Source organism: Phasianus colchicus, chromosome 21 (assembly GCF_987193195.1).
Source record: "Phasianus colchicus chromosome 21, bPhaCol1.hap1.1, whole genome shotgun sequence".
NCBI lineage: Eukaryota > Metazoa > Chordata > Aves > Galliformes > Phasianidae > Phasianus > Phasianus colchicus.
Window position 1 is genome coordinate 6317037 of NC_143456.1, and position 23471 is coordinate 6340507.

Below are 23471 nucleotides of genomic sequence, written 5' to 3' on the forward strand. Positions count from 1 at the left end.
CATGGAGCCTGGAGCGAAGCAAGGCCTACAGGAACAAGCAAGGGCAGAAAAACAAGAGCTGAATTCCTTAATCACATCAGGATGTGAGAGGCAGGGGAGGGACGGGGCGCCAATGTCAGCTCTTCCTGTACGTGTGCTGGAGGCTGGAGCCCGGGCCTCTGCTGCAAGCAGCTCCATGGCTCTCAACTTGATCCTGAGGCTGAACCCTGACGCTCCTTCGCCCACCTCCCCTCCTGGGAGGGGCGTTCAGGCCAGGCCCCCCCTGCACGCAGTACCAAGCAGCATCTGGAACTCATAGCAGCACGGAAGACAGAGGCTCAGGGCCCGGGCTGGCAGCAAAGGGCACGAGTAAAGCATGCTCGAGGGCTGTGCACTATTTGCCCCCCCGATTCTCCCCATAAAATGCACATGCAGCTATAAATAGTGGGAGCTGTGGGGCAGGCAGAGGCTGGGCCCCACTGGGGTGATTCTTCCTTCACTGAGGCGCACTCTTCCCGCACGGTACCTGATCTTCCAGTTGTTTTCCCTCTTGGCTTCCCATTTCCTTTCCCATGGCGTCTGGGACGGGTGCCACTGACACATATTTTCCACCCTTGAATGCCAGCAAAGGCTCTTCTTGTCCACAAAGGGCTTCCAGGAAATACTTCAGAACTGTGACCCTCTTGCAGTCGGCTGCAATAACCTGTGGGGTGAGGGTGAGGGGGTTGGGGAGAGGGAAAGGAAAACAAAGTCAGTGCAAAGGGGAGGCAACAGGCAGAGGGGAGCATGGGGGGCAGAGAGCCCTGCAGCACATGGAGGGCACTGCATTGTTTGGGGTCCCCTTTGCCTTATAGATGGGGATGGAAGGGATTTGCCCAGCGTCTCCAGGGAGGGATGAATGATGCAGTCAGTCCTTACCGTTCTGTTTTTGCTCAAATGCCAGCACCCCCCTTACTGAAAGCAGAAGGGAGGGATGCAGGTGTGGGGCAGGCGGGCAGGGGCATGAACACCAGCTCCATCCCAACCCCATCCTGCAGGCCAGCCCCACAGGCCGTTAGGCGAGCCCTTGTCAGGGAGGCTGGGATGGATCTGGCCAGAAGGAAACTCAATAGCTCAGGTAATTATCCATTTATGAGGCTCTCAAATGGAGTTTCCAGAGCACGGGAGCACGGTGCCTCCGTGGCCTTTGCCTGTGCCTCCACCATGACCCTCCTCATCCCCCATCGCCGTGGGGCTCCACACCTGCAGTCTGCTCCTCCGGTGCTTCCTGCTGCCTGCAGTCAGCCATGGGGAAGCAAATGGAGCCTGGAAGTGTCACCCACTCTGCAAAATTCACATTCATGCCCGAGAACCTTCTGCTGCAGTTCCCTCCCAGGACAAAGCAGGCTCCAGACCCCATCCCCAGCATCCTTACTGACTCCTAGGTGGAGCAGACCCCATCCTTGGGACACACAGCAGGGCACTGCAAAGCCTGGGTCACCCCATGCTGGGTGGGGACAGGGATGGGGGCAGGCAGGGGCTGGCAGTGTCCTGCAGTGCAGCAGCACCATGCTGCCGTGAGAGGAAACTTCTGCTCTTCCACAATGCTGCCAGTTTCCTCTCCACAAGCTAATTTTAACCACCGCGTCGCTGCCGTGCGTGTCAAAGACCTGACCCTGCTCTGACCTGCAACCTCCCACCCCGGTTACTGCCCACACGAGGCACCCTTGGGGCAGGCGGCAGAGTCACGGTGCTTGGAGCTGCCCCAAACCTACACCTAAAAAGGGTGCCCTACGGGACAGAGCAGAGGACAAGCTGAGGTGGGAATGGGACTGACCCCTCTGTGCTGCGTCCAACCTGGAGTGAGCCCAGCAAGGAACGTTTCCATCCTCCTGGCACTCCTGTAGGAATGATTCTGCCACGGGGAAAATCCAAAGGGAAGAGAAAAGAATGGTTGTCACAGGAAAACACCCCCTGTGAAAGCTGCTGGCTGCAGCGGCCCCAGGGGAAGTGGTGGAAACCTCAGGGCCAGGTTCACCCTCACTCGGATGGTAACTGCACGCAGGGAGCAGCCTGACTCAGCCAGGGCAGCTCCAGCCTGGGGTTTTCCAGCCCTGGTGACTGCAGTTCCCTCATGCCAAAAGTGCTGGGATCATCCCTGCCCACGTGGATACGGCCGCAGGGACCCACCTGTGAGCATTTGTGCACCGTGGGGCGTACAGCAGCAGCAGGGAAAGGGATGCAGGAGAGGCTGATTGCTCCCGAAATAAAAGTAATTGCATTTAGCTTACGACCCACGAGGTTTTCACGTAAGCTCCCAATGTCCTGCCAAGCCGGTGCAGCCCGATGCTCCAATTCAGATCATCTGCTAAGGGAGCAAAGAGCCCAACCGAAGGCCCATGACATAATGCCACAGCAACTTGTCTCATGAACACATTTTTCCAGCCCACATGAACGAAAAACAGGCACCGAGCGAACGCTCCACACATCCCCATCACGTGTGCGCCGGGACCGTGCCAGAGCCCCGGGGCTGCCTGCCTGGAGCCAGGCTGGGGTGCTGGGAAAGGAGTGACCCACTGGTGGCAGCCAATGGCAGAGCGTGACATGCCACCGACTTCCCGTTTCGGTGTGGAAACGTGAGTGCCACGTTCCCAGAACCACGGGGATAGTCATGGGGTGCACGGCGTTAGCTCCATGCTAACCGAGGGGAGAGCTCAGCGGGGCCACCAGGAGCTGTGCGCTCTCTCCCAAAGCTGAATCTGAAATGGAACGGCGCTGATGCCTTTGGTGATGCTGCCGTGACACCCCGGCCCCATGCACCCTTCCCCCTGCGAGCGTGCAGCCAGCCAGCAGGAACCGAAAGCCTGGCTCCGCGTCGCCGCCGGGTATTAAAATAGGGCTGACACGCACACAGCAGCTCTCAAAGGAAAACCGAAACCGAGAATTGCTGAAGTGGGCCGGTGCCCTCCGACGTGACCCGGGTCGGTTCCTCTGCGGTGCCTTTCGGGGCCGCGTGGGACCTGGGGCTGCGGTGGTGCTGGGTACCAGTGCTGTGTCACCCGGCTGTGCCCGGAGGTGCGAGGTTTCTAATCTGACCCCAGATCAGACACGCTAACCGCAGGCTGGTGGCATATCGAGACGGTTCGTTAGTGCTGCCAGCTCCTGGCTCACCCATTTACATCCCCAATCATTGGGCAGGATGCAGCAGGACGCACGTTAACACGCTAACTGCCCGTACAGACACACCAGGTCCTCTCAGGACCCTGTGCTTGTGGTGCCTCCAGGTGAAGCTGAGATCGGAGTCTCCTGGAGGACTGGGTCTGGGGGGACACATGCAACTGGGGTGCCACAGAGCAGCCCCGCTCCCGCTGGGGGTCAAAGGCTCAGCATCTCCCTGCAGCCAGGCGAATCGTTGCCTTCAATTGGCTTTTACAACTTGTTAATTTTACACAGCGTCCTAAAGAGCAAATAACTGTGAGGCAGGAATGCAGCCCCTTCAGCTGCATTTTGCCCAAGGAGCTGTGGCAGCTGGGCCAGCTGCTTGGGGACCGCAAGGACTCAGACCGTGGAGGGCTGCTCCCACCGTGTGCTCACTGTGGGGTGCAGAGCTTTGCTTGGTGAAAGCCTGGACTCGGCATGCACAGGAAGCAGTGGTGCTGCAGAAGGGTTTGCTCAGAGCTGCTGCTGCCACTCAGCATTCCTACAAAGGGGAGAAGGGGAGACACCAGCATGTGCCAGCAGCAGGACTCAGAAGGAGAAAAGGACAGGAGAAGGCTGAGTCATAGCATGGAGAGGTCCCGAATTCAGAGGCAGGAATGGGATGGGACCAGGAGGACAGAGCCAAACCTGTGATCCAGCATGGGGATAACGCTGAATTTTGACATACTGACTTAAGCACAGCTTAGTTAGAGCAAAGTGGATGATTTATGTCCAAACCAAGCGAGCCCCAAACAACCCAAACCATGCAACGTGTAACAAACCAGGTGAAACATCCACACAAACCCCTCAACCATCACAGGGCTGAATGCCTTCTGGTACCCCATAGGACCAGCCTGGAGCATGCAGGCAGCACAGCAAGCAGCAGGAAAGCAAAGAGAAATGGTGGCTTTGCACCACCTCCTATGGGTTTGCACAAAAGCTGTGCTGGGTGTAACCCTGTTGTACCCCAGCTCTGCCTCTGCTGCCAGGATGTGGCCCCACACTCAGGTCACAGGGGTTTGGCCACCTGGGTAGGACTGAAGCACCCTCACAGTCGGGAGCAGGGCTCACAGCTGGGTTGCACCCTGGTTTCTGCAGCTGAGGGCTTTCAGCCACAGCTGCTCTCGGCTGATTTCAGCTGACCCTGCAGGCAGGCTGGGAGCACACGTGCTCCCAACAGCCCCTCTGCAAAGGGCAGGAACATGGGAGCAGGAGCATCCAGAGCTGCCAGGGCCAGTTCTCTCTCCCTGGCTGGAACCTAGTGGCTGTGGGGCAGGAATACTGATGGAGTTTTCACTCATCTAGGCTGGGAGAAAACTAAAACTCCAAATGGAGAACCCACACCACCTCAGGTCTTCTGTACCCTCAAACCCTTTGTGCCATGGCACAGCCTGCCAGTGCCCTACAAAATATCTCACGGCTCCTGCAGACCCCAAACACAACCAGCTCCTTCACCTCCTAGGTCACACCTTGCGATGGGGTTGGGGAAAGGTGTGCATCCCAAAATGCACCCAAGGGTACTGCAGAATCCCTTGTGAGCACAGCAATTCCTGCTGGAAAAGTCAAGAGCTCCATAGCCACAGAGAAGAAAGTTTCCGATGGGTTCAAAGCTTTCAGCTTTTGCTGATGTTTGGAAGATGCCCTGATGTGTGCTCACTTGTTAGCACGACGCCTCTGGGAAAAGCCTGCAGGGATTTCCATGGGGGAAAACGCTCACATTCCCTCCTATAGCCAAGTGCTCCAGTGCCATGCTGCCTCACACTGCTCCGCATGGTGCTGGGAACTCCCACAGCTGAGGGGAGCACCTGGGGCATTCCTGCTCTTTGGGGTCTTCGAGCACAGAAGAACTGCAAAATCACAGCTTTCCACCAGGCAGATGAAAACACCAAGCAAGGAGAACACCAAGCCCTGTGCATCTGCCCCCAGACCACGATCCCACACTACAGGAGGAGGAAGGCACGATCCCTATCACACTGAAGCCAATGTGGCACCAACTTGGGCCACGGACTGAACTCCCTGCTGCAAGCTTCCAGTTTTTTCCTTTTCAGGGACTGGGGGAATTTATTTCCTCTGCCATTTCGGAGGATGCCTGCCTTGCCAGAGATTGTTTTGCAGAGTTAAGAGAGATAAGAAAGTGGTTAGCAGGCGCTTCGGTGGAGGAAGGGAGGATTGCTTAGTAAGGGAAAGGGGACTGCTCCGAGCTGCTGGTGGCCATACCCATGCATGGGCTGCAGGAAGGGAGCTGCCAAGAACTCCCTGCTCCAGAAAGCTCCGAGGATGCTGCCCTGCAGCCCTCATCCAGCACCTGGGGAGCACCCAGTGTGCACCATGCAAAACCAATACCTGCCCTCAGCAGCACGGAGAGAGGAGAGGGAAGGGTGGAAGGTTCTGCCTCACCCTGGCAGCGCAACGGCGAAGCCCTTTCTGGGAGTTTGCACAGCTTATACATTCTCCATGCAGTTCCTGGACGCCTTCCATCGCAGATGAGAGTTTTATGTCGAATTTTAAGTTTGACCACAAATATTTAAACTTCCTTGGACCACAAATGCTGTATCTTCTTTGTGGTTGAGTTGGCACTGACGGAGTATTTACAGATCCCTGGATGTCTGTCTGTCATTTAAATATCTCACAGAGGTGCCAAAGGCTGCAGAAGTGGAGGGAGCTCTCAGGCAGCCCCCCCAGATCCGTTCTCCCCCAGCCCCCAGGCTCAGCAGAGCTGTACAGGGCACAGCCTGAGCCGTCCCATACTCGCACTCCATTAAGTTTGCTTTTCAGAGAATGTCATCTGAGATCCCACTGCAGCTTCCCCAGCTCCTCGCCCTGCTTGATATTTGAACTGGGATGAAAGCCTTTGGAATTTTCTCCTCTTCTTTTAGGAAACTCGGGATTTCTGAGGCTGCAGGAGGATTGTTTGAACGAGAACCACTAAAACCCCCCCCAGGCTGCCCCGCTCCCACCTGGCTGCTGGGGTTTCACTTCCTCCAACACGAGTGGTTCTCAGAGGGTCACAGTCCAGAGCTGCTGAACTGGGATTCCACTGTAGGGAAACTGGCCGGGGTGGGCAGTCTTAGTGGTAGGAACACAGGAGAAACACAACCAAAGGATCACCACAAAGGTTCCTCCTAAGCACCCCGTGCCAAAGGAGCTGAGAGCCGCCCTTTTGCTGTGCTGGATGAGGAGCTGAGGATGCCTAGGCACACATCTTGAGCTCTGTGTTAACATGAGCACGCCTGGACCCAGGCTCCACGTTCTTCTACTCTGCCAGGTTGTGTGTGTGCTTCATTCCTTCAGCCCTTTTAAGCCTAGGACACAATTCGGATACTCAGCCCACTGATTTTAGGAGAACTTTTGAACATGAGATACGTGCTCCTGCAACGCTGCCTCCATCACCATTGCCATCCTCAGGAACCCAGGGCAGGAGCTCCAGCAGTGCTGCTCACATCACAGGGTGCAGCACTCCAGCTGCCCTGCATGAGAAGCGACTTCAGGAATGGAAGGAGAAGCAGCTCTGCTTTGAAATAACAAGCAGGCGAAAGCCACGTGAGCAGGGAGCAGCCCCTCTGAATGTCAGCTGCCACGAAATTCCCTTGAAAACAGAGGGGTGGGGACATGGACGCAATGCAATGACACCAGAGGAATGCCACCACAGCCCGGAGGTATTGCAGTGCTGGGGCAGAGAGGGCAGCAGCTCACACCACAGCCACTGCAGGGAGGGCTGAAGCTGCACCTTGCTTCCCAGCCACTGAGGGGGACTCCCAGTGATGCTGGAAGGAGCCGTGTGCCTCAGTGTCCTGCTCACTGTGGGGCTGCTCTGAGCATGCCGTGCTCCGGAGAGGTCACCTTGCACTGAGCCAAGCTCCAGCAGGGCTCAGCTCCTCGTACCCAATGCTCTCCTCTTTTGGCACGTGGCTCAAACCTCCGAGCTGCTCACACACGTCGGGAAAGGAGCGATGGATCAGAACCGCAGCTCGGCAGCGAGAGGAAAACTATGCAGCTCTTCGCTGCGTCTTTGTTTTCTCCAAAGCTCCTCCTCCCAGGAGCGGGATGCTGAGCACAGAGCAGGGCCCCAGCCCTGAAACGGGGGAGCTGAACCAGAACAATAGGGTGGGGACTCTGGATGGGCCCCGACGAGTGGGGTGGGCTGGAGCGGGGGCACCGATCCATTCTTTTGACTTCATTCACACTTACAGCTGCGCTAGAGACATTTCCTGAAAGCACAGTAGGAAGAGAGGGGTATTCGCTCACTCCACCCTCCATCTAACGTTGTCCTTGCGATCCAGCCATGCACGGAGAGCCAATTCTGGCCTTTGGCAGAGCTGCAGGCCAGACATTACAAGCGCTGGTGTGAACAGAGCAGGTCCCCACCCGATGAGCAGCGCACAGACTTGGAGCAGAGCGGCCAGAATAAAAGAATGCAGGGAAACGCGGAGCGCTCGAGCGTGTCCTGAACTCCACGAGGAGGTGTCAACAGCAGCAGCAGAGTTTGGCTTCAGGACAGTGAGAGGTGCAGCCACCAGGAATGGGAATTTGGAAGCACGGGGCTCAGGGCAGGGTCTATGCCACCGCATTGCCCTGTGGCACCCCCAAACACCAGGGCCACCGGCACGGCACAGAGTGGAGAACTGTGCGCTCCATGCTACCCTGGTGTGTTGTGATCCTACACGTGGAGCCTGAAAAAACAACTTTTTTTGTTTCTTTTTTTTGCTAGAAAACAAAAAGCAGCCACTCTCCCTCTGTCAAATCTGGAGCTGCTCAGCCTGACTCACACTGGGCTGTCCTGGTCCCAATGGGCTCTGCTGGTGGCACTGCGCACCTGGGGCTGGGACACCTCACTGCGTGCCTTAATGCAGCCCAGGAATTACTGTCCATTCAGCCTCCAAACCTCGGCCATTTTTGGTGAATCCTCAAATTAAAAAAAAAAAAAAAAAGGAAACTACAATTATGATTATTATTTTTTCAAATGGGAAAAGTATTTCTTTCATTCTCCCATAACACAAACCCAGCAAACACGAAAAACATGAACCCAAACCAAAGCTCAGACATCACATCTGGGGAGAGACCAAGCATGGAAAATTTTAATCCAAAGGTTAATGTTTGGGAAGTTCCGAGTGTGTGAAAAGAGGGGTTAGATGGGTGCTGCTCTGTGGCTCGAGCAGTTGTTGCCGCCAAGTGGCGGCTTTCAAACGGTGCCTGCCTGCCCCAGCCCAGGCTCTGGGAGTCACGGGCTAAAATAGAAAACAACTGAAATCATTGCAAGCAAACAAACAGTCAGATCAGATGCTGGAAAAGCCAAGTGGGGTGGGAGCCAGCAGCACGGAACGCAGCTCGAGCACTGTGACTGCACACAGCCTCCTGGCTCATGCTGGTACATGACACCATGGTGGCGGTGTCCCCTGAGCCCTCCTGCACCACATCCAGCTCCGAGGTGGCCCTGCAGCCCCGTGCCTTCCTGTCCCATTTGTCACCTCCATCCCTGCTGCTGTCCTGGGGCTCTGCCACCCATCCGCAGTGCCGGGTGCCCTGCAATCTGCCCTCTGCTTTCATCACTTCCTGCCTCCCAAATGCTTTTGTCTTCATCTTTGGCATGAGATGATGCCCTTTCCAGGCTGCTCTTTCCAACACCAGAAATCCTAGCTGCCTTTGTTAGGGCCAGGGCCATGCTTGTGCAATGCCACGTCTGCTTGCGGGGCTGTATCAGCGAACACAATAGCCAAAAGGCTCTGGGAGTTCAAACATCGCATCCTCCCACACTTAACTAAACACAAAGAGAAGGGACCACATGGCTGCAAGCACCAGGTGGGTTGGAGCCTGCTCCCCGGGGGTGGGAAGGACAGCACAGCACCACGGGCGTGAGAGCATCCGGCACACTGCTGGATTTATGGCACCCGGAGGGAGCCTTCCTGGGATGGGGGCAGCAGTGAACACAGCCCTCCTGCCCACGGGATCTTCTCTCAAGCATGTGTTTGCCAAGGGAAGAGCTGTGCTGTGTCACACATCACGTGCCTATGCTGCCTGCTGCACCCCCTGCATCCATCCACCCTGGGGTAAGTTAGCTGTGTCTCAGATGCATGGAGCTCGGCTCCATCCCAAGCTCCATTGAAGTGAGGCACAGAAGTGCACCAGGAGAGCTCTGATCCTACCAGAGCACTGCCACCAGCACCTCCTGAAAGTCCCCAGAGCTGCTCTGCAGCCCCATGCCTTCACAACAGGCTACCAACAGCTGAGCTGATGGGGTTTAGTGGCAATGATCATAGAATTATAGAAACACTGCAGTTGGAAAAGACCACCAAGATCATCAACTCATCACCACCACGGCCACTCATCAAATCACAAAACCACAGGATCATCAAGCTTGGAAAAGTCTGCCAAGATCAAGTCTAACCATCAATCCATGACCACCACGCTCACTTACAGAACCATTCAGATTGGAAAAGACCTCTCAGATCCCCAAGTCCAACTCCATCCCACTGTCACAGTGCCCGCTGACCATGACCCTCGGTGCCACATCTCCGCGGTTCCCAACACTTCCAGGGATGGTGAATGATGCTAAATCAGAGAAAGCACAAAGCTGTTGGAGGTGTCAGACACAACCGGGGCTGGTGGGAAACGCTGGCCAGAGGAAGGCAGAGGGAGAGCAGTGCAGTGTTAGCAGATAAGCCAAGGCTCAGCCCGGGGTCATGCTCGCCCATGCGTGTGCCAGCACGCTCCGAGTCCCAGCGTGGGACGCTCAGGCTCCTCCAGCTGCCCATGGAGCAACGCTCCTGTGCTGCAGCCCTCCAGCCAAGGGGGAAAATGTAATCAGAGCAATTTCTATTAGCAAGGATGTAAAGAGTTGGAACCTCTGGGCTGTCTTTTGACAACTAATTAATTACCAGGTAGCATCCCCTTGAAGCTGCCAACGCAGCGCGCACAAGTTGCAGCACGATTTGGGGAGAGAGATGAACTTTACAACAAACTGTAGAATTTTACTTCATCTTCCGCCACCATCTGAGATCCTGAGGGAACAGGAAGGGGTGGCAAGAGGCAAACTCCAAAGCCATCTGGGATCATCATTAACTCATTCACTCGTGGCCTCTGAAACAAAATGCCGATCGCGCCGAGCTGCAGCGCGGAACCAGATGGGGGCTGCTCTCATTCTCAGCTTCTTGAATGCTCTGGTGCCAATTCCTGCACATGGCTGCCCACCTCCTTGCAGCCCATCCCCTCGGGCCCCTCATTCTGGCAGTCAGGGCAGTCAGCCTTTGGAACTATTAGCAGCAGAGAGTGCAATTCAAATGGCTTTAGGTGATGCGTTCTTCAATAACGGCAACAAAAAGGAGTTAAGTGAAGAAGTATGTGAACAAAGCAGAGAAAAGCAGAGGGACGGAGAGGCTGCTGCTGAGAAAACCTGTATGGGAAATCATAGAAAAACCCCACAGTGGAAAAGGTTTTAGCCCAAGGGGCAACACGCCCTGGGGCTGAGCTCCCTGCACCAAACATCGCTGCCCTAAAACCCCTCCCTGAGCTTGGGACTAAGGGAGCCAAACCTCAAACCAGCCCTGGGTTGTTCCCAGAGTGAGGACGTAGCAGGGCAAAGGTTATCCAGGCTGCAGAGGTCACAGCAGCGGATGCCTCTGAGCACTGCCATGTGCCAAGCTCCAGACATCTCATCCAAAAAAAGATGCAGTCCAAGCAGCGGGCAGCTCGGGATCAGGATGTGTGACCTGCGGGAGCGCTGACGCCGGGCAGGCAGAGATAACACCAGAGTCCTATGGCAGAACCCTGGGGCCTGAACTAGGGGACAAGGCTCAGCAGGCAGGGACAGCTGGGGACAGTCACCCCAGAGGCTGCAGCATGGGGTGAAGGAAGCCACCAGCAGTGGGGCTGCCTTCAGGAGACACTTCTCCAATTACAGTTCTGCCTCACCACCCCGAACTGTGGGCAGCTCCTAGGAGCAGAACCCTCCACCACTTCCCACCCCCCCAGGCACCGGGACAGGACAGCCACAGGTCATCTCACTCAGGTGCAAATGTTTCAGGCTAAACCAAAGCATTTCTTTCTCTTTTTCAGACTTACTTGATGTAAGTCCAAGAACTGCAGTGACATCAAAGAGCCCATTGAGTAGATCCCCTCCAGAAACACACAGGGACTTCACCTCCTCAGTACAAACACAGTTCCCCTGCAGACTTCCTGGGAACAGCTGAAGCAGCACCGCACTTCAAAAACCAGCCTGCACATCACAGGGCTGGGGAGGAGCTCGCTCCTGGCCCTGGGTTGTCGACAGCCATTTGAGAGCCCACGCAGGATCTCACACCAAAGTGGTCTTAGAGCTGCGGGGAATGAGCTTAGTCCCTATAGGGGTGAATGCAGAGGAAGGCAGGAGCTGTCCCATGAAGCCTGGAGGGAAGGATGGAGGAAGGTTCAGCTGATGGGACGCCTTGCTCCTCCTGGAACTGGTTATTGAGCAATGCCCCGGAGTCACAAAGAGGGTTCCAACCAGCAATGGAAGAATGTCTTCTGCTGACACATGGCAACTGCTGTCCCCGCTGCAGCAACCAGCTTGAGTTTGCTGCCCTTTGTGGGATGAGGTCATCCCCACAGGGATGGAGGGACCCACAGGAGCAGCCATGCAGGAGATGCACTGCATCCTACCCCGAGTGGGACTGATGTGCAAATAATGAGAGAAAGATGCGGGGCGAGGGCGGGTTAAGGAGATTAGTCTGGGGCACACTCTGGGAGATACACAATGTTAAGTATGAGGGCAAAGGAAATGAAAGCTGGAAACTCAAACAGAGTGAAGAATCCAACCCCTGCCTGGGCAGGAAGTTTACACTCTGCTTCTAAATATACATGTTTTTAAATCAACAAGCTTTCTTGTTCCTCAGCACTGCCGTACCACTATCAGAACGAACACCCAAAGGCAGTGCCAGGCTGAGCCCAGCAAGCTGCCCATCTCCAGCAATGAGGTGGGAGCAGGGAAACCCCATCAGATGTGGATCAGGGTGCCCAGTGCCCAGCTCAGCTCCACCAGAAGGAATGGGGGTACCAACCTGTGAGCAGGACACACTGCCTCTTCCCTTCCTGCTCTCTGGCCACCACATCCAGGCTCAGCAGTCAGATAGTCACATATTTTTTTAATTTGATATAATTATCTCCTAGAAATTACTGTACACAGCCTCTTGGGATCTAAAGCAATTAAGTGAAGATAAATTTCTTTCATGGAGCAAGCTGTCAAAGGATGAAGCAATTTCATTCCCCATTTGAAGTGGAAGCTTTGGGTCATGCATGGTTTATTTGAAACAATGCCATCACCTAAAGCTGCTGATCTTATCTGTCTCTCTCTGTCTCTCCATTTCAAACTGCTGAAGATGTGCAGCGTGGCACTGCCTGAAGTGATGACATCTGGCAGCAGGCCAGCTGCAGAAACACGCTGCTCCTCCCCGAGCCTGAGTGCAAGAGGCCAAGCATTCCTATTAAAAAGGGGGAAACCGAGGTGAAAGCTGGGAAGAGCTGAAAAGCGGGAATCCTGCCCGAGGGAACGTGAGCCCAGTGAGTTACAGAAGGGGAGAGAAGGTGCCTGTGGGGAGGGAGGCTCTGCCCCAGGGATGTGGGAACACACAGAGCATCCCCAGGGGTGACACTGTGCCAGGTGTCCCCTCCTGCTGTGGTCACCCAGAGCAGCGGTGGGGATTCCATCACTATGAGATTGAGGCTCTGTGTCCACGCGTTGCCAGGACATATGTTCTAAGTCTAGCCAAAGTTCCAGCAAATTCTCTCCTCACATTTCACCAGCCCAAGATGTTTCATTTTAGAAAAAAAAAAAAACAAAAAAAAACCCCAACACACAACCCAACACATAAAATAACTCATTTAAATAAATCATCCTCCCAACTGGTGGCTTTTATCCTGGAAATGGAAAAGGGAAGGATGTGGAGCAAAGAGCGGCTTCGCCATCTCCATGCATGCAGCACTGAAGGTGCTCAGATCCCACCATAAAGATGCTCAGATCCCAACTCTAAACCTCATGGGACACAAGGATCCACCAAGCCAAACTCTGTATCTTTACACAGCCTAAAGGTGCCACCCTGACAGCTGAATGACCTTCCCCTGCCAGGGGCTGAAGGCATCCAAAGGAACAACAGTGAATGGATCTCAATGCCCTCCTTCATAGTTCTGCAAAATCATGCATGGAATAGGCTCTATGTCAACCAGCAAACCTCACCTCCTTCCATTCACACACATAAATCTTAATTCCTTCAACAATAACGAGCTCTATCATATGCACTGCATCATTTACACTTGAGATAAACAGAGAACCAAACTGTAAATCCATTCTGTTGCCCAGGAATGGAGCAACAGGGCACGTGGTCAGACCTCAGTGCACACCTCCACCTGTTTGTATGTGCACCCATCCATCCCCAGCACAGTTTGGAGAATGTTTTTCAGAAAGCCAACCAAACAGACAGAAATGGATGTTGTTATTGTCTCTTTTTGTGATACAGATTCTCACAAGTGCTATACAGCAGGAAAAACGCTTCACGTAAAATGCTCGTGTGCAAAACCTTGGGGTAAATTTTGTTAATTCTGAAAAACTACGTCTCTTAACCTATTTTTAAGTAAATATATGCAAATATATTATGGGGGAAAAGAAAAAGATCTGAATTAAACACACAGCATTTTTACTTTCCTTGCCTATGGGTGGGAAGAACCCAAAGGCTCCGCGTGACCCTTCCCTTCGTTCCCCTTCATCCTAAGGGACAAGGGTGGCCTGGGGTTGAGGCACTGGCCCCAAGTGCTGGGTATCAGGGGCCTGTTCTCATCCTGAAGCTGAGGCTTCCTGTGGGACCCAGGCCGGTCCCTCAGCCTCGTGTACCTCTGCTGCCAATCCTGAACGAGGAAATTGCTTTTCCTTATGCTGCAACGTGTTGTGGAGATACGTTCATTAATGCCTGGGAAGTGCTTGGGCTTCAATGACGGCAAGAAAAGAAACAATAAATAAGACCACAGTCATATCTTGTCCTGATTTGGGATGGGACAGCAGCACAGGACACGGTCATCGCCCACCAAGGGCGTTGGGTTCTCCATCCTCACCCAGGCACAGCCCCATACAACGCACCGCAATGGTGGCAGGCAACCCCCAGCTCAATGACAGAGGTCACCTTCCGTCTCCCTTAGAGACAGAGTAGATCCCCATCTGTTATTTGGGCTGACCACTCCCTGAATTCCACTCAGTCTACTGCTCTGGCAAGCTTCCCAGGATGCAGATCTTTCTTATTCAGGATAACAATGAGGAGTTAGTAATTGGGGCTTTTTTCAGGCTTCCTGAGGTCCCTCCAATAGCTGCGTTGGTGGATACCACAGCCACTACCTTCTTCAGCAGGGAAGTTTTAAGCATTCTGCTCGGTCAAAAACAAAACACAGCCAGTGCCACGAAGCTACAACGGGCTGAGAGCCGAGCTGGGTGACTGAGAGCCGAGTAGCAGCACACAGAATCATAGAATGGTTGGGTTGGAAGGGACCTTAGAGATGACCCAGTTCCAACCCCTGCAGTGGGATGACTGTCACCCAGCTCAGCCTGCCCACGGCACCTCTAGGAATGGGGCATCCACAACTTTTCCAGTGCCCATCCACTAGGCAGAGGCAGCTGGAGAGCCAGGCCCTCCTGCAAGAGCAGAAGCACAATGTTAAGTCTTGCAGCACCACAAAGGAGTGCCTGAGCTGCAGCCACGCTCCATGCCCAGGGAACGGCTTGGCCAGCCGGAGCAGCCTCTCCATTTCCTCCAGCTTTCTCTGGGCAGCAATAAGAGATGGCTCATTGGGAGGAGATCCAGCATTAATGGAGCTTTAATGAGGCCTTTCTATATACTTACAGACTAATCAGCAAATTCCAAGAGGTTTGAACTCTAATATGTCATTCCGAATAAACTGCAGCCATGGTGAATACCTTTTTCATGGCTGGGGCTGTGCACTGCTGGGCCTGATGCCCTTTCCAGCCATGGCTTTGTGCCACGTGGGTGCCCGTGTGGCCGAAGCAAGGCTGTAACCTGCTAAAGGACCCAAAGCAAACACAACCCTTCCCATTCTCACTCATCTCGGAGCTCACTGCACCGATGCTGGCTTTGGGAGCACGTGCTCTGCCAGTTTCATGAACGGGACATTACCCATGTCCCAGGAGCCCGCACCAAACCTCCGGAGGCAGCTCTGAGGACAAAGGGCCAAACACAAGTTTTCCATCTCATTACATAAACCTGGCCTGGGGACGACAAAAGCCAAGGATGTTCAACAACGAGCGTCATCTGATCTGCACAGAAAGCTCCAGCACGGACTGAAGGCAGGCATGGGACAAGGCTGATTTATTCTGTCAGTCTGCGCCTTGAGCTGAAGATCGCATCACACTTCCAGAAAACACTTGAAAAAAGCCTTCTGCTGACACCAAAGCCAAAGGGAGCAGCACTGCACACATGTTGGTACGCGTGCACGGCTCACAGCCAACAGCACGACTCCCTCTGAGGTGACACGATGGCCAAAGTGCCCCATCCTCGAGCAGCAGGACTGGCAGCATTTGCCCTTGGCCCTGGATCACAGCTCGGGGTCCCAGCAAGCAGCTCGCTGCCCCCAGCACTGCATACAAGTGGGACAGGAGGAGGAGAGAAGCCCCAGAGATCGCGGCGCACAGGATATGGTGTGTGGATTCATATCTGGTCAACAGAGGTCTTAAAATGTCAGGGTGAACAGTAGGGCAGTCCTGGAGGGGAAGCTTGTTTGGGCTTTAACAATAGGCTCAGTGACCTGGACAAAGAAAACCTTTACTGATCAAACCTGCAGATTAGACACTGGCTCCTGCTCTCCCCCATTTGCCACCAGACAGAAAGCTCACAGCCTGTACGCTCAGACCGTGCCACTCTCAGCCTCTGGAAAGAGGCTCAGTGCTGTCAGCACGTGATCCCATAGGAGCAGTCACACGAGATGGATGTGCCACCTCCGTGCCGCCTCCCGGCAGCCCCTGGGGGCTCTCCCCCTGCACCCCCACTTCCAGATCTGACGCATACACCCCGTGCTCCTCTTTAAGCAGGAGCTTCGGACCCCCTCGTCCCTCCCAGCAGCTCAGGGTGTTCAAAGCAGCTTGCTGACAGACAGGCAGGTGTGTGGGTGACAGCGGCCACCTCCCCGCTCGCCCTCCCCAGCGCAGCCCCAGGCACAGCACGGGGGAGTAGTGCGAGCCCAGCTGTGACATTTCCTTTCACCTATACCTGTACAGCTGTTTCCTACAGGGCTGCAGCCTCGAGTGAGATGTGTGAGGCTTCTGTAGGTGCTTGGGAACAAGATGGAACAGAAACGCTTCACACCTGGCCCCAAAATTACAGCACGCTGGAACGGGGCCAACGTAAACTGGCAGAGTACCAGTTGCAATGGACATCAATTAAGAAGGCTGTCATCCTCAGACTGCAGGGTTTGCTTTTTGCGATCTGCATCGCTCCTTAAGCCTTCAGCAGCACCAGCGCTGGAGTTTTCCAGATGGGATCATTTCCCTCAGATTCCACTCACTAGATTTATTGCAGCCTTTTTTTTTTTTTTTTTTTTTTTTAAACTCCCCCCCCCCCCCTCCTTTAAGAGACTGAACTATTATTCCACATTGCAGATTTCTCCAGGGCTGTATTCAGTGTCCTCGTGCTGTACGAGTGCTTGTTTGCAATGAGTTCCTTTTACCTTCAGCTGGAGAACACAGTTTTAAAAATATGCTCAAACCTTTTTCTGTTTTAATAGTGACTGCCAGTCAAGCCCAAAGGCTGAGTGACCACAACGTGCCCTGCACAGCCCCAGGAGAGCAGCAACAGACCCTGGGACAACACGTAGCAGGGAAGGTCGAGGGTGGGATGGAGCCCATCTCCGACCCCAGCAGCTCCTGCCCAGTGCCCACTGTTGGTGGCAGGGATGCTTGTTTGGAAAGGCAGACAGGGATGGAAGGAGTTTTTCAAGGATGACTCCTCCTTGGACTCTCCCGCTTGGGGCTCCGGTCTCTGCTCACAGTTTCCCTTTTCCTCCCTGGACCAAGCTCTGAGCTGGAAGCTCTCACTCTCATGGGCTGAGAGCATTCTCCTGCCAGCTGGAGGGGAGAAGCTCGAAGGTTATGGAATGGGAATATGGAAAGGATGCTGAGAAAACAGTTACATTCCCTCACCGGGGTTTTCTCCGTGCTTATGAAGAGTCTGTGCTCTCTGACTCCTGGTCTCACTACCTTTCCTCTTGCCTTGCAAGAGATCCTCCCCAAATCACTGTAAGGCCACCACTCTGACATGACACGCAGCCTTGAAAAGGACAGAATGTTGGGTCTGTGGAGGCATGGCAAAGCCCAGCCACTCTGATTGCTGTTCCTTCTGGACCTTTAAACCTGGGGCTCCCTATCCAAGAAGCATCACACACACTACTACACATTGACAAGAGATATCTTAAAAGCCTTAAGAAGACTGAAATACTGTAAATACATTGAGTAACAAGAAAGGACTAATTTTAGCCCAAGCCTATAATTAAAGGATCCAAAATAGCTCACCCACAACACGGCAGGTCACCAAATCTACAGCTTGATGGGGAAACTAGAGAGAAGGTAGAATGTCAACCATCCTTTAGGTGGAGAGTGCAAAAGAAAGAGATTTGTGTGCTGTGAAGAGGCACTCTGCACGGACAGGTGAGTGGTGCAAACAGCAGGAAGCAAGAACTTGTGAAACAAAAACCACACCGAGCGTGCAAAGCTCAGAGGAGCTACGCAGGACCTGATTTCCAGGGCTGGCACAGCACAATACGGAATATTGCTCATAATTTCTCAGAGCCTCCCAGCTCAGGGCTTTAGATTGCCTGGAGAGATGAGGCAGGGCTCAGACGAGCTGAGTGGTGAGTATCTGAGACAGTCCACTGCACACATGAGCATGCACATGAGGGGAAAAAAAAAGTGCCTCGCTGTTTCAGAGGCGGGAACCACAGTGACTAGCCCTATAAGCATACGTATTAATCATGCACCGTCTGGTTTTAATCCACACACTGCTGATCCTGCGTCTCACTGTATTGTTATCAGGGGAAGGAGTATTTCTCCTCAATCTTATTCACCAGCCAAAAGCCTGAAAATGCAAAAAACACATTTGTGAAGTGCCTTCCCAAGGACCCTGGGCCCCGGACCTGGTGAGCTGGGGCTGCTGCCTTTTTATTGGCGTTTAAAAACCTTTTATTAACGTGTGTCAGGGCTGGGGGAGGAGGGAGAGGCTCGGATTTCAGGACCCCCCATGCAGGGAGGTTTATTGTGGGAAGGGACATTAACACTTTCTCCCCCATGTCTCCTTGCTTGGGGAATGGGGCAGAGCCGCCTTTGGGCAGGGCAGCTTTCAGAGGGGGATGCTGAGCACAGGAGGAACTTGCAGGGATGCAAACAATGAACGATGCCACCGAGGACCTCCCTACTGCACAGCCTTCCTGCAGCCCTGCCACCAGCACTACAGGGACACTACACAGCAGGATGCTCCCCAGACACCAGGATGAGAGCTGAGGAATCCAGGATGTGCCCCACATTCCCAGGAATGTACCCAGAGCAGACCCGCTCACAGCTCAGACACACCACTGCCTGGCAAAACCACAGCCATCACCTCCTCTCTTCCTGCAGCCCAGCTCAGCCACGCTGCTGCTCCATGCTCTCTCAGGGTATGATGCTGGGTGACTTTGAGGCCCTTTACCATGGGCTCCCATTACTGGCAGCGTTTCTTTCGGCTGTGAACGCTGCAGACGCAGTCTGACAGCCCAGGCACCAGGCTGCATAGTTTGCTGTTGACTGGTACATTCGGTGGTGTTCCATCACACAAGCTGCAATGGATATCTGCCCAACATACGCCCAGGAAAACATCACCAAGTTATGTTCACCCCGGAGACAGCTTTTGTTGGTTACAGCCTCAATGACAGTGCAGGAGACGACGGGAAGCTCTAAGTATCACACTGGCTCCAGCAGGAATCCTAACGCACAGCTTCATGGCAACGAACGGAGTCAGAACATTTTCACTCAAAATAAGAGCCAGGCCAAATGCTCAAAAACTTGCTGAGAAACTCTGGCTGAATTGTGCACTCCATCTGCTAAATGGGTCACGGAAAACAAAAAGAAGTGGGAAGCACAGTGTTTTGTCCTTTACAGCTTACAAAACAGCCATCCTCTTGGTGGAGCCAATAACCTCACACCATTTTAAGCCCAATACTCTCCACTCTTGCTTTTGAACAGATTCCCTTCCCCTGAGTTTTCCCAAATTCATTGAGAAACTGCAGTGCGAAAGTATCAGTAAGCAAAGTGAGATTGGTGCAAAGAGGGAACAGCCTCTTCCTAGCCATGCAGGTGATAGGAGAGGTAGCACAGCAGCTTCCCAGAGATGCTCAGGTACACCAGAATTCTCCTCCCAGCTCCCAGCACACTGACAAGGTGCAACACAAAGAGCAGAACATTGTCTGCCTCTCTGGCAAAGACCTGCTGTGAACATAGCTTGGAAACTGGGCCAAGCCTGAGAACACGAAAGCAACCAGGTGCAGAAAAATAACTCTTGCTAACCAGCAACATAAAATCAGCACTGAAAAGAGAGTTCTTGCTGCACAGAAATACCATTTCTCACCTGCTTGCAGCTTGGTCAATCAGGAACAGACAAATGCACACAAACAGGAAACATCCTGCAACACGACTGGACTGCTGCAGAGTGAGATTTGCCTGGGCTGTGCACACTGAAAGGACAGGGAGCAGTGGGAGACTGAGGACTGCACTCATGGATCCTCTGGTTAAGTTGAACCAGGGTCCTGAACTGCAGGAAAGTGCAACACGGCCGTCACAGTGCTGTCATTACACAACTGCTGCCACTCCAGTGCCTTTCTGCAGCATTACCAAATCACATCCAATGAGGTAGGAAGGTTCAGAGAGGTTACTTTGCTGTCAAGGCAGCTCACCTCCACCCAGGCTGTACGAGAAGAGCCACCCACCCTGCTTTTACAAGTCTCTTAATGCTGAAGAGATTCTACACCACCGCACAGGAGCCTACTTTCAAGTGCTTAACTACCCTAAGGAATGAAGCCTTTCCTCAAGCCTAATCTTCATCTATTTTGCTGCAATTTGTGCCCATTCCTTCCTGCGCTGTTCAGCACGGAGCTGGAGGACAGCTTGTTCTCCTCCTTCCCACAACAGCCTTTTCTCCAGCTGAAAGCTGCATTTTCCCTAAATTTTCTCTAGACTAAAATGCCCCAGTTCTTTCAGCTCCTTCCTGGAAGCAAGGTTGATGGGTTCTCTGCTCTACCTCACCTGTCCCCCTACCCGTATTCAAAGGGAATACACACATCTGCTGCTTCACATTGGATCAAGAAGAGCCCCTGCAGCACCCAATGCTTCTGCTCAGCATGGGCAGAAAGGAGCTGGGTGAAAGGAGCCCACCTGGGTGTGATGTGCCCGGTGCTGAAGCAGAGGGACCAGCAGGCAGCACAACACAAGGAGCACTCCACAGGGGCTCTGAGACTTGCACAAATTCCAGCCAACACCCCAACGTGCTGGGTGGGATCGCTGTTTTAATGTCAGTTACTTTCAAACCAAACAAAACCCACTGAGGAGGCAAAAAAAAAATAAAATACTAATGTGGTGGACAGGCCAGGACATCCAAGCCTGGCTCCTTCTCTCTGGGATGTGCAATCTTCTCAGTGGAACTGATTCAGCCCCATCACACCCTGCGTGGCTGGGTGCCTGCTGCTGCACTGGGATGGACACCAGCTCCCACCAGTGCTGTTGCACAGTTTCTTTATGGGGTGTTAGAATCGAAGGGACTCGAGATGGTGACAAATCTCAGCTCTGCAGCTCAGCTGCAGCAGGAGCACGGAGATGCTTCTCCTTTTTCACGCACGTGAGCGCAAGTGCTTGGCAGGGCAGGTAGATGGCACTCTGAATGAACTGCTGTGTGGTTACAGCAGTCAGACCCTGGGGAATAACAGCTCCCTCCCACACGTCACGGGGCACAGCCCAGACCCAGTGCCTGGAGGAAGGAGCCCATGCATAGGGAAAGGGGTAATGGGACTGTCCCCATGGTGCAGTTGTGCTACCTTAGGGCAGAGATGTGCTCGCTATTTGACCTCTGCAAACATAAGACTTGTAAATCCTTTTTGCCAGTGACTTCCTAAACTAAAATGTTTCCCCAAAACTGGAAGGCTTTCATTTTTAGTGGGGCTGCGGGCAGCACTGTGAGCACGGGCAGGGCAGACGGAGAAGTGAAAGAGAAATTCGCACCTCCTGGGTCCCCCCTGTGACAAAGGTCCTCAATTTCTCACGGTCATTTCAGGAAAATGTCAAGATGCGGCACATGGGAGCACGCACTGCCACTGTTACCAGCAAGCTCCCACCAGCCCTGCACCCCACTTCTCCTCCTACAGCACCGACTGCCCAGGGAAGCTGCACAGCAACACTGCTGCTGTTGCAGTTCTGCCTGCGAGCAGGAAACTGCTGAGAGCCACTCTCATCCTGCCGTGCCTCCGAGGGCGTGCAAAACAAATGCCACTGTGCCTCCTTCATCCCCCCCTCCCAGGTTCAGGCACGGTATCAGCCCCCAGGTCCCTCCTGGCCAGGTGGTGGCAGAGAGCAGACCCCAAACCCCACATCAACAAGGGAACTGATTTCATTATTCTAAAAACAAACAGCCGAAGGAAAGTTCAGGCTAGAATGGGCTCCTAGAGCAAAGAAAGGAAAATAGAGAGCGGGCAGTGGGGAATGCTTCATATTCCTAAAAGCCTTTTGTACGTTAACACATGGTGTCTGCTTCTCTCTAGTCACCTATTTATCACTCTCCTCTTTAGAGAAGGAAAAAAGTCCTGGCTGCTTTCCTAAGGCAGAGTTTTGTGGCTGGGGGGAGGGGGAGGGTGCTTTAAGCATGATGCAAACCATTTGGAGTGCACTGAGAGCACTGCCAACACAAGCTGCACTATTTAAACAAGTGAGGAAATGATCGTATATACAACATGCCAGCGAGCACACACACACCAGAGGAAGTCGAGAGGGGTTTTCATGACACAGAGCTGGATGTCAGCGGCTGAAAGGTCGATATTTTCCCTTAACACCCTTCTCAATGACTTAATCGTGTTCCGTTTGCACAGAAAACTTCCCAAGAATAAAAGTCTGGAGGAATCGAGGGGGGATGTTTGGCCTACTGCTGACCTTGTCCGAGGTCCTCTCCACGTAGCAGGGCTCCTGGGGGGCGACCAGCAGGGGAACGAAGCCCGAGAGCAGCCGATCCTCTTCCAGGCTAAGCAGGGCAAGGTCGTCATCTGGGTCCTTGTACAAGGGCACCTCCGACTGATTCACTGCGGTCAGTATGTTACAGAAGTCAGCCAGCGTCGCCCACACATCTACTGAGACCCTGGGAGAACGAGGAGAGACGTGAGCAATTCGGGGCTGGAATGCATTGGGAGTTGCCTTGCGACGCTGCGGCGAATACCAGAGAGGTGAGACGAGGCAACGCACACCGCCCCGCACCGCGCTGCCGCAGCCGTGCCCCACGGGGAGGGCTCTGCACACAGCTGCACTGGCACCGACCCCAGGAGGGCTCTCAGCCCTCGAACCGACCCTTCCTGCCCCCTGCATGGGAACGGCTCGGCCCTTCCCGCTGCTCTGCCCCACGCTGCATGCGGGAAGCGGTTCCCCAGCAGCCCCAGGGAGCCCAGCCCGTTCCAGCTGGGAGAAATGCCTCTCGCTGCTCTATTTCCAAGCCTGCTGGGAAGACAAACTCATCTTGCTGCGGGGGCAAAGGCAGCACTGGGGGCTGGTATTTGCTGCCAGCACGGGCTGCAGCCACGCGCTAAAGCTGAGAAAGTTTGCAGCTCAACCTCAGCCTCGTGGCGTTAACTCGTGCTTTGCTTTTGGCCATGGTTTCAACGCCTGAGAGCGACCTGCAGAGCTGCCCCTGCACTGTCTCACCTTCCTTGGTGGCACTGAGGCCACGGGCAGCCCACTGGAGTGCATCTCCATCACACATCCCCATGGCCTGGGCCATGCCAACTGCACTGCCATACAGCACTGCTCGCCCCAGTTCTAGAAGCGCTTCTGGAGGGTTCTTTCAGCCTATGAGCTGGGAAGAACAGAGGAAGGTGGGGCAGCACCGAGAAGCACAGAGCAGCCAGCATCACCCAGGGTGCAGCAGTGACCAAGGGCTGGAGGGAGGCCCCCCTGCTCTTTGAACTGCTCCAGGTGGACAGAGTCTGCGCTCGGTTATTTACGGGAATCAATGTACCAGGAAAGCACACTGAAATGAAACATCTTGTTTTCAAGAGCGTCCTGGGAGCCAGGCAGAATGAGCAGC

General features: G+C 54.0%; 1 protein-coding gene across 7 annotated transcripts in view; it reads right to left on the bottom strand.

Moving 5' to 3' along the window:
* The window catches only part of SMG6 (SMG6 nonsense mediated mRNA decay factor), a 90726-nt gene that overhangs the window by 15017 nt on the left and 52238 nt on the right, over positions 1-23471 (bottom strand). For 4 of the 7 annotated variants that reach the window (XM_031591707.2, XM_031591705.2, XM_090122359.1 and 1 more), the window contains 2 exons: positions 22331-22532; positions 506-682 (listed from right to left, as the gene is read on the bottom strand). In XM_031591707.2, the coding sequence (XP_031447567.2) occupies positions 506-682; positions 22331-22532 (379 nt within the window). The other 3 variants (XR_016459197.1, XM_090122358.1, XM_031591706.2) reach the window with 3 other exon arrangements.